General features: G+C 44.4%; 1 protein-coding gene across 8 annotated transcripts in view; it reads right to left on the bottom strand.

Moving 5' to 3' along the window:
- Positions 1 to 609: 609 nt before the first annotated feature.
- INPP5B (inositol polyphosphate-5-phosphatase B) overlaps positions 610 to 13,562 on the bottom strand; it is a 21,424-nt gene continuing 8,471 nt past the window's right edge. For 2 of the 8 annotated variants that reach the window (XM_087760508.1, XM_087760506.1), the window contains 17 exons: positions 12,113 to 12,206; positions 10,564 to 10,734; positions 9,731 to 9,832; positions 9,206 to 9,320; positions 8,425 to 8,541; positions 7,375 to 7,562; positions 6,665 to 6,776; positions 6,393 to 6,502; positions 5,356 to 5,491; positions 4,649 to 4,759; positions 3,829 to 3,991; positions 3,437 to 3,672; positions 2,742 to 2,855; positions 2,270 to 2,354; positions 1,755 to 1,882; positions 1,385 to 1,496; positions 610 to 1,048 (listed from right to left, as the gene is read on the bottom strand). In XM_087760508.1, coding sequence (XP_087616634.1) covers positions 924 to 1,048; positions 1,385 to 1,496; positions 1,755 to 1,882; positions 2,270 to 2,354; positions 2,742 to 2,855; positions 3,437 to 3,672; positions 3,829 to 3,991; positions 4,649 to 4,759; positions 5,356 to 5,491; positions 6,393 to 6,502; positions 6,665 to 6,776; positions 7,375 to 7,562; positions 8,425 to 8,541; positions 9,206 to 9,320; positions 9,731 to 9,832; positions 10,564 to 10,734; positions 12,113 to 12,206 — 2,219 coding nt within the window. In that variant the 3' untranslated portion in view covers positions 610 to 923. Of the gene's footprint in view, positions 1,049 to 1,384; positions 1,497 to 1,754; positions 1,883 to 2,269; positions 2,355 to 2,740; positions 3,359 to 3,436; positions 3,673 to 3,828; positions 3,992 to 4,648; positions 4,760 to 5,355; positions 5,492 to 6,392; positions 6,503 to 6,664; positions 6,777 to 7,374; positions 7,563 to 8,424; positions 8,542 to 9,205; positions 9,321 to 9,730; positions 9,833 to 10,563; positions 10,735 to 12,112; positions 12,207 to 13,562 lie in introns of those variants that run through there. The other 6 variants (XM_087760507.1, XM_087760509.1, XR_015705415.1 and 3 more) reach the window with 6 other exon arrangements.

Below are 13,562 nucleotides of genomic sequence, written 5' to 3'. Positions count from 1 at the left end.
AAGTTTTCCTCGATAGTCTGTTTTTACCTCAGCATTTTCAAAAGTGAGTCAGGAGCCCCGCAGGACAGGTCCGATGGCAGCTGCTACCAGCCACCCACGCCCAGCGACGGACAACAAACATCTTCACGCATCACTCAGTATTCTCAAAGTCTCTTCGTCAAGATTACAAAATGGCCAAGTACCTCCTTCAAATTGAGCGCCCAGGCACAAAAAAGTCCAGAGAAGCAGCTAGCGCTGTGGCGGGTGACAGAGCTGGGGTGGAGGCCTCTTGTTCCTCACAGTGGCACCCACGTCTCCCCCCACACCCTTCCCACCATCTGCAGCACCAGCCGGCACGTATTTTTTAAAATAAACCCATTTTCTTACAGACCAGCCCCTTGCCTCCACTGGATCACAGATCCACCTTGCTACGTGGTCTCAGAGTTCCGCCAGTGGGGAGTGGAAGACCACAGAACAATTCACGTAACGCATCCGTATTGCTACCCAGGACGTGGTACTGTTAAACCATGGCAGGGGCAGCTCCAGGCCTTTTACAACGTGACTTAAATCACTATCAAGAAACCAAGAACCTAAACCAGCCAATATCAAAAATGGGCAGATAGGCTGGAAAAATGCACCAAGATCTTTTTATTTAAATAACAAGGACTTAAAAATTCTGAATTTTAACACAAGTTAAATAAAATACAGTGTAAATATCAGCTTTGATATTTTTGCTTGTCTACATACAGCTTATTTAGAACTCTGATATACTTTACAGCTTAAACAGTGACATGTTCAGTCTGATTCAAACTGCCTGACCGGCATCTTCAAAAGCAACAGATTGTATAAAATATCATGATATTCAAAAGAAAGCCAGTATACTGTACAAAAAAAAAATTTACAGTAATTTGATATCTAAAAATCAGATTAGCTGCATCTGAAATTCATGGTAAATTGTCTTCTCTCAAGAGGAACTGATGGATGAACTGCTGAGCTTTCCTCTTTTCCGTTATATCAGGTGTAGGATGTCCGGGAGGAGGTCGAAGTAACAAGCCACCAAATATACTAGCTGCATTTAAAAAAAAAAAAAAAAGCCACACAGACACACGATAAGAGCCCGTCAGCAGCAGGATATCGAGGGTAATTCCACCAACCCCAACCAGTCAAAGTGAGAGAGTGCCTGGCTTCAGAATGGGGTAAGATAAAGCTGATGACCCATGGGTCTCTGAGTCACTGTACAGTTTTTTTCAGGCTCCCCCAATGACTGTTTTCCTACGGACTGTTTGCTCATCAGTAAATGCTTCAAAACAGTAGAAGCCGTGACTGCACTCACTTTGGAGAAATGTGTTCTGTTATACAAACTGCAAAGCCCCTCTGAACAGAATGGTTATTTTGCTCGCCTTACCGAGAATATTCACATCCAAATGGTTTTTCCCTGAATTTTTCAGTAGCTCTCGTAAAAACGCCATTAGATATTCAAATACATTTTTATGGCACCCTGGCAAGTTAGATATGAGCTGAGGAGAGAGAAAGGAAAAAAAAACCCCAACATTTATATTGAAGATATGGCTTAGCAGCTTTATCTACTACCAACATCACCCTGTCTGCAAATACTAACAGCTCTTAATAACCAAGAAGCACCAGTTCTAGATCCTTTCTATTATCAGATGATCAAGTTTCTGAGAGCAAAAACCTGTTACTGGTCTGGCATAGAACAGTTTGCCTCCCCTCCCTCCGGAATTAGAGGGACAGTCTCACAGCAAAGCTGGCGATACCTGGCTGCTCAGCAGGTAGTTGCTGGCACACTCCAAACAGCTGCTGTACAACCTGTAGCAGATGACAGGCTCCGGCAGGCTTTCCAGGAAGAGCAGCAGGGCTTCTGCTACCGAGTGATTGCTGCCAACTGATTCAAAGATGGTTAAGGAAGAGGCAAGCACAGCGTCATCTATTTTGGTTGTATTTCTGCTGAAACATTAATCTTTGCTTAGATCTCCAAGAACAACAACTATTGCTCACAGCTTTGAGTTAAATCACTTGCCTTCACGTAGCAAGCTGTTTCCGTTGGCAGTCGGACACTTACATCAACAATCGTTCATCGACATCGCAAGGACTGAGCAGAGGTATTTGTACCAATTACAGAGAGTTGCGAGGAACTGCAGGTCTCAGTTACGCCGAGATGAGAGACGGTAATCTAAAAGCCATGGTGGAGCATAGACGACTGATAAAATCTTTTTCAGCTTTGATCACTAAGGCATAGCGAGCCTTACCAGACATCAGTCTAAAAGGATACGGAGCGTATCATGCATTCCTTTGTCCAAACAATCTCGGATTTGCTCAAATTCTGATCTGAGGCCTGGCTGCTGAAACAGGTCCTCCTGCAAAGAAGACCATTAGTCAGTCTCCAGGAAAATAAAAGTTATTTGGGTAAATAGAGCAATGTCCGTATAATCTGGTTGGAAAATCTCTCCAAATTGCTAGTTCTCAGCATAAATCTCACCATGAGCGGTTCTAGTAAGGTTGTGGCCCTGCAGTAGAGAGCAATGCAGAAGGACAGCTGCTGATGCAAGCCACACAGACAAGGTCACCATCACGAAACAGTGCAACCCGCGGCACCAGGATCACTGATCGCACATGTCCTTTATCTCTCTTTCCCATTGGCCAAACGTCCACAGTTAGCAATGATTGCTGTTACCAGTATCTTCTTCAAAACTAAACCTAACGCAAACAAATTCTTTTGTGTTTCCAGTACAAACACTGCCAACCTGCTGGGAAGCATTGCGGTATAGGTGATCCACCATCATCCACAGCTCTTTTGGAATGTCCATGGGCTTTTCAGCTTGAACAGCGTCATCGCTCATTTCTAGTGGCATCAGGGTCTGAGAGAGGAAGGGCAGGGGGGAGAAAAAAGGTAGCTAGCCAAGTTGTTATTCAACTCTGCAAAAATGCTTCACAGAGCTTATACCTGAGAATTAAGACTTGTTAAGAAACTGTGCAGCTTCACTCACCACTCTTCATACAAGACTAGTACAACAGGCACATTTATGTCAAAAGTCCAGACAAGAGAAACAAGCTGCTCTCATGAACACGCTTCACGTTCACTCAGCTCTAAGGAAGTGTTACATCATGCCTCACGTGTACACACACATCTCCATTCAATGCGGAGAAAGCCAAAGGTCCCAGGGAAAAGGCCTACGTTTAGAAGTTGCACACCTTTATATGTGCAGGCAGAGCAAACGGGATCTTACTTTCAGTGCTCTCTATACGAAATGGGTTGGTTCATCCACGTGAAGAACTAACGCAAGGCGTGAAGATGGTGCACTGGAGAGCACAAGCTGTATCAGCATTCTCAGACTATGGACCAGGGAAGTGGAAGAAGGCTCTTTAGCAGTAAACAGGATTTAACATCTAGTTTTAATGGTTCTCGTGGGTTCGGAAGGGAATCTTGTCTTTAACTTACAAGTTTCTGAATGGATTCCGCTGACATGTCCTGGATCGGTTCCCTCATGTAGCACAGCGTATGAATGGGAGACCCAAAGCAACTTGGCAAGTAGTTTCCCGTTACAGATAGAAAATAATCCTTCCCCCTGTTAAGATGCAAGACCAAGATATCTTCAAGTTTTTCCTCTCCAGAGTTTAAGCGTGTGGCTGTTGATTTATTAACAAACACTTCCAACTCAACTGTGATCTCAGCATCTGCCGGAAGATGATAAAAAACCCATAGTCAGTTAAAAAAGGTATTAAACCAGTAAGCCTGCAAATAAGCATAACATTCTCAAAACAGCAGAGAGAACTAAGCCAGAAGGTGACAATATTGGCTCATTAACATGAGATGAACAACGAGGAGCTCACCTGATAGCAGAAAGCCCTTACTGGGATTAGCAATCAGCCACTCCTTGCAGTAGGTTTCCTCATCTGGTTTGCTGATAAATTCGAACTGGCAGGGCACTGGTCCATTGCGAATTGTAAACTTCTCTACCTGCAGCTGCATGTATTTAACGTCCTCAAAATGGAACTAGAAACAAATGTCAGTCAACATCATCAGCCAATTCCAGCTCGCCAAGCACCAGCAGCAATTCCTGTCCTGTAGTTTAATCATTAAGCAGCAAGATACCCAGATTAACCCTCTTGCTCCCGCATCCCATCTCTTCCAGGATTACAAATGATCACATTTGCTTACTCTGTATGCTAAAGTCGTTTGCATCAGTGGGCCCTTTAAAACAAACGCTCCCCTCAAGTAACCTCAATGAAACGTGAGAATGAGATAGCTGTAGCCTCAAATGTCTCATTTGCTTATCTCTTTTAGTCCCCAACACACAAAGCAAATGCCAGGTTTGTGACCTTCTCCAAATCCTTCAGATTTACATTTTATGTTTCAAAGAACAAGTCAGAGCAAGGGCCACAAACTACCCTTTTACTCTCTCCCTCCCCACCTCAGGGAGTAACACGCTCTACATTTCAGCCTGGTACTGTGAATGGAATTTACCTGCATCTAAACAGAAACAAGTATTTCTAGGGCTTGTAAACAGAGAACAGTTGGAAGTCAAAATATTCTACTTCTTTGGAACCAGACACCAGGGTCTAGAATCCATCTGCTACCACCGGAATACACTTCTGGGGTCTAGGGGTGCTCCATTTCTCCAGCGAGCCACAGCACGTGAACATACCCTACCTCTCTCTGGGAGAGGGTCACCGAGGGAATGTTGGCGTTCTCCAGCTTATCCAGGGAGCGCACTATTTCCTCAAAAGCTTTTCGGTAGAGCTCCTCATTCACAACCTTCACCTGAAAAGGACACACACTGCACCAACTGGCATTCACTGTGTCTCTGCAGGAGAGCTGTAACACAGCTAGAAACATATGAAGTGATTTAATTTTAACAGCACACGAGAGTATGCAACACATGTAATGAACAAAGCCACTAATGCTCCAAGATCTCCTCAGGATCCAACAGTAAAGGACCTCGCCGTAACTAGCAAGAGTCACCCAGTCAGTACCAGATCAACTTGTTAAAAAAAAAAAGTCTGACAACACACTACTGTGTTGTCAATGATGCAGCATTCCCGCACTGCAAGTTTCTGTGAAAATTATTAGGAAAATAAGAAAAAAAAGCAAAAGAAGACTTCTGAAAAAACACCTATAGATATTCATGCGTTATTCCGCTTAACTGAAGTATCACTTAACACAACCCTAGCTTACTATGAACAACAATCCTACCTCAGTATCTTATCTAGCCCACCTTTTAAGCCATTGTTCTCTGTGGATGCCATAAAAGCAGGAGGAGAGGGAAATCAGCAGGAGAACCTCTCTCCTCCTTCCCCCTCTCCCCACACAGAGGACGAGGTCAGCAGCGTTGGCTCCTTCGGCACTGACGTACTTACCCCGATATCAAACACAGAGCTAACCGGCTTATGATCACTGATCTTCAAAGCCATATGGCTGCGATAGCTCAGCTGAGCAATGTTCTGCCCTTTCCAGAGTATCCGATCACACCATGCTGGAACACGACACTTCTCACTAAAACAGAGGTAAAAATTACAGATTCCAGGCACAGCTCAGGTGGAGTAACAATGCAAGGCAGAATACTGCTCTCCCAGGGACTCTGCTTTCCTGACATGGCCTGGAGCCAGTCCTCTATCAAAGCTGTATTTTCTACAGTTTCTTTGAGTAGTTATAAAAAGTTTGATTATCTGCTAATCAGGTATCTCTATATCATGCTTTACTTTCTGCTTCTTCAAAGATGCAATTATTTGTTTTGTTCTTTTGATACAAGTAACATACAGAACTCAGAGATACTTTTGACCATAAGAACCATGAAAAATAAGAACTCAGGCTCTACGTTTAAAGTTCGCATTTTAATTTTATTTTTTTTTCCACTGACTGCTGCACAGATTTCATTCCTGCACTTGAGGCCAACGTTCCCAGTTTACTAAGAACAGGTCAGCCGCTCTCTGTAGTGCATTGCAGGAATGACGGTTCTCGCAGGCTTTTGGAGAATGCATTCAGCTACAGACAGCACAAATGCACCATTTCGAACCCCAGCTGAGTAGGTAGAGCAGATATCAGCAAATAAAAGATCATAAAAATTTTGCTTGGGGAAAAAAAAAAACCCAAACCAAACAAAAAGAACGAAACTAACTAAAATGATTCCTTCATTTTGTACACCTCTAACTAAGAGGAAAGAAACCCAATGGATTATTCCTGGGAAAAAGATTAGGAATATCCGCCAAAGAGAAAAGCAACATAAAGAGATGTAAACTGGCGAGGGATTTTGGAGCCAAGGGAGAGGAACAGCAATAATGTCAGAACTGTTCCTATTTATAGCCATTAGATCTGCCATTCTTTTTAGCTTTGTTTTTACTTCCTTCAGTGATAACATTAGCCATTGGTGGCCCCACATATGAGGCAATCACCGTACCTTGTGTCCCAGTCATCGCAGCCAGCATCGTATTTGTATGTTGGCTGGAAAGAAATCTCTCCCTCTGTAAAGCCTTCAAAGACTGCATTTGCATTCATTTGCCTCTTTAGCTACAAAAGAAAAAGACAAAAAAATTAATTTTAAATAAGCTGAAGCACAATTCCCATATGAGCTAAAAGGGAGATGTTCAGCATGGAGAAGGCTAAGGAGCATGCGTGCCGTTTCTAACCAGCACCCTCAGCACCACCTGCAGGTAGGTGAGACATCAGTACCTGGTCATACTGGCAAAGCTCTAGAAATGCTCTCTCATCTACAAGCTGCTTCACTTTTGCCACATCCAGTTCCTCCAGCCGATAGTTGAGGTCACCCAACCATAAGATCACACTGAAAGAGAACGTACACCAGAAGTCTGCACAGAGGCCTAAAGACATCCAACACGCAAGCTGGCCCCGAGTTGGAAGCACAGCTCCGCAGCAGCGCCTGAAACCATCTAATGCAAGCACGAGCTCTTCTAATCTCAGCATGATCAGGGGGATGCTGTGTCTGCTTCTCCATCAGAGAGAACAAGTAAGAGTAAAAACTTGAAAGAGAAGCTACATTTTCTACCTTTGCTGGTTTTAATTCCTGTTCTGTGTGTTTGTCACTACCTCTTAGTAACTGGTGCTTTTAATATTCCACACTGACTAAATCCCACAACCCACTGGGGAAATCGATGCCTATTATTGCCCCATTCCCACTTCATGCTCGAAAATAAAACAAGGCCTGGAAGAGCATAAGGCGGCAAGTGACTTGTCAGAACCGTATAGGTGACCACTCTCAAAACCAGGGTTACGGTAAGGCATTTCTGGCCCTCCCAGGCTGACGATTAGCTCACTGGGCACCCCTTCTCACACCCCAGCTGAGAGAACCTCACACCCCAGTACGTTCATAAGGTTCTTCCTTGCCACATGCAGTGATTCACACAGTCAGACGGGAAGCATACTCGTGTTTGCCAATAGTGAGAGGGGGCAAATTTGGATCCGACTGGCAGAATTGCATCCGAGAGCAGATGTCTTTGAAGTCCTGGTTCCTCCGCTCATATTCCTCTGTGTGAGCTGCAAGGTGAGAATTCACAATGCACACACTAGTGTTATGGAATTTAAACCTTATGGCAACACCACCTTTGTTACCCTGAAAGATAAAGACAAAGACGTTGGTCAGAAGCTTCTATACAACAGATGAATCCACAAATGAGTTACTAGCGGTGGACAAGCCAGAAGACATTGAGGCAGACCATTTAATCCCAGAGGAAGGAAAGGGCTGAAAACGCCAATTAGTGATAACTACTTCATGAATTCAAGTCAGTAACTCATGTGAGGGTTGCACACAGCAAGGGAACACAGCAAGCAAGCACATGGAACTCAGTTTGTGATTCAGGAATTAGCTAATACAGAAGGAAATCATAATCAGTAAGAGAGCTCGTCAGTTACTTCAGCAAGTCCTGAAACCTATTTAGCAACAAACTGGATCTTTCAACACAAGCCATAAAAAAATTGTAAATGGAGGAGAAAGCACATGGCTTAGCTGGTCAAAAATACCTTTGACAAGCTATAGCTGCAGCGTTCACAGAAACTACATTCGAAGGGCACAGGCTTCATTCCAGTGGTGTGGAATGGCAAGAGGCCAGGAAGTCCTCCTGAGGAAAACTAATCTGGATAGACATGTTTCTTCTACTCATGTTTCCTTGTGTTATTTGCTTTGGGCAAAATCACAGCCAGCATCAAAATCGCGTGAGAGCCAGGCCCCACACAGCCCAGCACGTGCAGTCAGAAAAAAAAGCCTTCAGAGAAGATTCTCCCTCAAGGTCTTTGAGCCTTTGTGAGCACACAGCAATTCCCTCTCGCAACGCCCTGAGCTGGCACAGGGGCAGGACTATGTGTTTCTGAAGGCAGCTGTATCCCTCAGCTGAGGAATAACCACTACACCTAAGGAGAGGGGCTCTCCAGAGCTCTTCTAAATCTCACCCCTTCTCATGCACAGTTGCTGTTCTTACCATTCTCCCCATGATTCCAGTTCCCACAGTCTCAATTTCCACCTCGGAGATGTTCAAAGCAAGGTCTGCTCTCACATACAACAGAAGCATGATTCCCACGAGCCGCACAAGTTTCACCTGAAAAACAGATCCTGTTCCTAAATACTAGAACGGGAGAGGTTTGGTGAGAGAAGGCACATCGCCCCCCAGTCCAGAACACAAGTCAGCAACATACAGATGAAGAAAAAGAGAGTTCCAGGCTCATCTGATGGACCAACTGGGCTCCCAGTACACAGGCACGCCAGCAGCACAGCACAGGAAGGAGCCAGGGACCAACACCCCAGTAGACAAAGTTGAAGCCCAAAGCAAAACCTACAGCACAGCCACGACCCATGCAAAGAGCTTCCCTTCAACAACAGTGAGAGGAGACAAAGCAGACGTTAAGGAGCAGGAGCCAAAACAAGCAGCATTCCTACCAGGGAACCTTCACAACTCATTCCACCATGCATTGTGGAGACAGACATGGAAGAAACTAAGATACTTCCTATTCTCTTCCCTCCAGATCGCAGGAGCTCCCTTTACGCGTGGATGCCTAGCTCTGGTCTCCTGTCCTGCCCCCTGCCTCAGCACCCTGCACAGCAACACTACCCACTTCACCTTCAGAGCACTTCTGACTGAGCAAAAGCCTGCAGACAATGAGCCTCTGGAAGACACAGCAACTGAGAACAAGAAAAAGCAAAGGGAAGAGAGGCCCGAGTGGAAAACGATTCCACACTCAAACCTCCCCAAAAGCCACATTTACCTTTGCATATTTGGCATCTGGGTGAAGACTATCAGTTACAGCTTTAAACCATTCTTCTTCCTTCGGTGTGTCATTGAAAAAGAAGGCTTCTTTACTCAGATCAAGCTCCTGGAAACTGTGTTAGAGGAAGGAACCCATGGATGCATGCACTTGTTTATAACTCTCCAGCCCTTTCCTCTGGGAAAGAACTACATCAATTTATTCTCACTAAATTTATAACTGAAAACTCAAATTCGGTTATGCTGATTTTAGAGGTATGTTAAATGTAAAGCTAAATTACTATTAGTATTAAATTGAATGGCATTAAAGATTTTGTAACAGCGCAGTGCCAGAGAGTCCAAACACTACCAGAACGAGAGCCCCATCAGGCTACACAAACACACGCTCTAAAGCCGTGCAATGGAGTAAGGCAACGCAAACGTTCCTCAGCTGTGGTGTCCTGGCTGAACACCTCCATGCTACGGATTCACAAGCAAGCGGCCCGCAGCCAAGGTTTAGGAGGATGGGCCAGCAAGAGACACTCACCCCACGCAGTAAATGTCTGGAGGCTCAGCATCACACCTCAGCCAAGGCTGGAGGCTTTCTCTGGGTGACTGACCGTTCACATTATACGTCCCAACAAAAAATCTGCAAAGAAATGAACTAAATCCCAGAGCTGCAAATTGTAGGGCTGAAGAAAATACCACTATTATCAACCCATGTACATAAAAATACATATAACTATTTAGGAGTAACATGTTTCCGGGAGGGGGGGGATTAGGAAAACGTGACAAAGTTTAAATCCCTAAAATGATTTAATTACAGTAGCATCTTTGCAGGCATGTTTTACAGAAGGATACACATTTTTACATATAGTATACAAAAAAAAAAAAAAGACTAGAGCTGTGCAGTAGCAGTTTGAAATTATAAATTCATAGAATGACATGCATAAAAGGATTTCAACCACAGTAAAGTTTTGGTCCTAATTACATAGTTCACCCAAGCTGTTATGAGCTTATTGGAACAACTACATGGATAGGGAGTGAACAGAAGCAATGAGAGAGAAGGCCAGAGGTACACAGAATTGATGCACTTCCAGACACAGTCTGAAATAAGCACAGGAAAAAGTCATTTCAAAAAGGCCATTTTCTCATCAAAAACCCTGAGGCAAGCCTTGACAGAGACATGAATGAAATTCTTCTCTGCTAATGCCTAAACGAGGAAAGCTAGCTGTTCTGGTAAGTATGGATCATAGTTTTCAACAAAATTTCTTCTTTGCAGGGATACTAGATGAAATAACGAACATGAGTTATTTTGACAGCTCACGCTAACTAAGTTACTCCCCGCAAAAATAAGTTCTGGTCAGGAATGATCATTACCTGAAGCTCTGGATGTGTGTGTAGGAATCCTCCATTTGTACAAGCTGAGATTTAACAATAGTATCTCTTAGTCCAAACTTTGGTTCTGATAAGATTGAAGCCTTGTTTGAAACCATTACGCTGGAGGACCGTACCATTTCAGTTGTCAATTCAGGTTTCAGTTTGTTTTGCCTGCAACCGAAAGCAAAACTGCATGATGAAACCCAGGATACACACACCCCCTAACCAGCTTATTGCTGCCACCAAGGACTTGATTCACATTTATCTCTCTGTTTCACTAAAGATAATCAATGTTTGGGATAAGCAAACAAGCCTGAAATGAGCATTTCTTTGAACGGTTCAGATCTCGAGATAAAACCAGTTTAACTAACTGAAATAACAAACGGTTTTCACTAACCTGGTGCAGCCTGTTGACTGAGAGCAGGCCTTACTCACACCTGGATGTTAATACAAAACCTGTACAACCCTTCCTGCTTACTGGAGCAAGGAGATGCAAATCTCCTCTCCTGCTGCCTCTGCTCAGCCCTTCTGACCTCAGCAGAAGAATGAAAAACTGTGTTTCTTTAAAAAGCCTTCTGGTGGAAAACTCCCAGCTCAGCCTAGAAAGGAGGCAGCACAGAGTGGGTGGAGGTAGAGGTGGTTTTATTTAGTATCTCGTGGCTCTGCAAACTCCTTTTGCAACAGTAATAATGCCACAGCTTGGGAGTTCCCACAAGCAAGCGGGTGGTATAAATTTAAGGTCAACAACCTGCACACCAGTGCCAAGGACAGCACACAGACAGACTTTGAAGGACATGCAGCAGGGTCCACAAAGTCCTGGGAACAGGAAAATGGAACTGTAACATTTTAAGTGTGTATCTATGAGACACGGTGGCCCTAAGCCAAAGCTCTCTGAATTCAAAATAAACAACACTAGCGGGTCCTGTCCCAGTAAACCGCAAAAATATGCCCAAGTAGGGGACTAGCAGGACTGTCCCCAAGAGGCTGCGCTGAAATTCCCACTAAAGTTTTGACAGCACGCTTAGGCTGAACTTTTTTCTCTCCTAACTAGAATCTGCGGATTCTCTTCTCAAAAAGTTGCCAACTTCTGCTCTAGATCCCACCACCTCTGAGGACTGCAACCGACACGGTCGCCGGCAGATGGAACCAGATAATGCAGCCGCAAGATTGCTCGAGCACTGGTGTGTGCACAGACCTCACACGCTGGCACCAGAGAGACCAACTTCCCCAGTCGGTTTCCAGCTAAAAACCAGCAAGCCCAGACAGAAGCTCTCTGCACCTTCTTTTTCTTCTTCTAGACATCAAAGCATCAACAATTTGCCCGCTGCAGTTCATTCCATCCATACACAAGTACCCAGAACTTTGGTGCTATATATATTTACTGTCACCATACAGAGAACCTCTGTGGAGGGGAGGCATAGCTAAACCAGCAAAGAAACATTGCCACCACTTTTACTCCTCACTAGACCTTTCACGAAGAGCTGACGTGCACAACTCTCCCTTCAACTGCTTCACCAAACCTATACGAGAAGCAAGAGAGACCCCATACCTGGGAGCACTTTTATCGGTGCTGTCGTGGCTCCGGTTCTGACTAACCGCAAGCTTTTTTCCGTTCTGTTTGACGCCTTCAGAGCCAACCACTTCTGGAAAAAAACAAAAAAGTTTCACATAAACACAAAGTGTTCTTTAATTTATCAACACACTTATGCAAACACTGGCAAAAATCTGTGAGCAGAATATAATTTAGATTTGTGTGGAGAAACAAAGTGCCCCGCAGTCTCTCTTTCAGTTATCTGATAGATTTAGCTTATTTTGACAGAACTGCTCTGTGACGATGCAGCTTCCCCTCTAGAGGAAGAATTGACACCAGCGTGCGGCACGGCCACGGAGAGCAGAACTGCTCTACGCTGCCTGCCCATTGCTGGAGCAGGTTGCTGTTGGCTCTCCTTAGAGCTAAGCCAAACTGGGACTTAGCAGCACAAAATCCAGGGTTTTACCCTGGGAATCCAAAAAATGTAGGTTAATGACAGGTTTTTCTTTTCTGAAGCAAGACAGGAAGTACAAAGAAAGGAAGAAAAAGGGGGGGGGGGGGGGAATCAAAAAAACCCCACGCTACCATTTTAAGGGTTTCTACCTATCTGCAAATACATAGCAAAGCACAAGTGTCTTCCTCCTCGAGGCAGCGCGATACAGAGTCACCATGTGAACCCACCGCACCTCCGCAGAAACAAGTGCCTCAATGCAAACTGCATGTTCCTAAAAAAACAACAGGGCAGCTACCATGCAAATGTAACTAAATACAGGTGTGCCACTAAACACACCACACCACATCAGCAAAATTTGACCAGTCTTTCAGCATTTCGTTTCCGTTATGACATTCTGCTCCTACAAGCAGCAAAACAACAGTTAAAAAAGGATTCCCCATGGGGGTTTCCATGTTTAAGATGCACAAACAGCAGTCCCAGTGATGATATAGAAATTGTTCTTAAGATTATAAGGTTCTAGTCATTCAGCTGAGCTCCTCCTTCAGTGAGCACGATCCAGAACAATTAAAATGTTATTGCTGTCAGAGCACATTCTCCAGGACGAGAGCGCAAACCAGAAACAGAACCTGAAGTACTCTACCTAAGCACTCAGAATAAAACAAGCTGACAAGAAGTGGCCGTATTCTCAGCTTGGAAAACCTCTTCTGCCCAAGAGCCCTCTGCGAATAGACTGTGTAAGAGGATTTATCAGAGGTTGGTTGCAGAAGAGCACATGACTCAAACCTCATTACAGAACACACAGCCGAAGTCACGTAGAATTGAACAGGAGCGTACGCAGTTCAGAGACGCGCCGCGAAGCGCGGTCTCGGGGAGCTGGGACAGAGCCATCAATTTTCTCCATAGGCATTAAGTACTTAACCAGGCTTGAGCCTCTGGAAGATAAAGACCATGCAATGTATCCTGACAGTGACAAAAAACAACTTGAACTTTGGCTTTAACGGACAACTGTTACTT

This window comes from Nipponia nippon, unplaced genomic scaffold, assembly GCF_047370975.1.
Source record: "Nipponia nippon isolate SJK-2023a ecotype South Korea unplaced genomic scaffold, ASM4737097v1 scaffold_23, whole genome shotgun sequence".
NCBI classification, from domain to species: Eukaryota; Metazoa; Chordata; class Aves; order Pelecaniformes; family Threskiornithidae; genus Nipponia; species Nipponia nippon.
The sequence above is the reverse complement of the archived record's forward strand: the minus strand, read 5'-3'. Positions and strand labels throughout refer to the sequence as shown.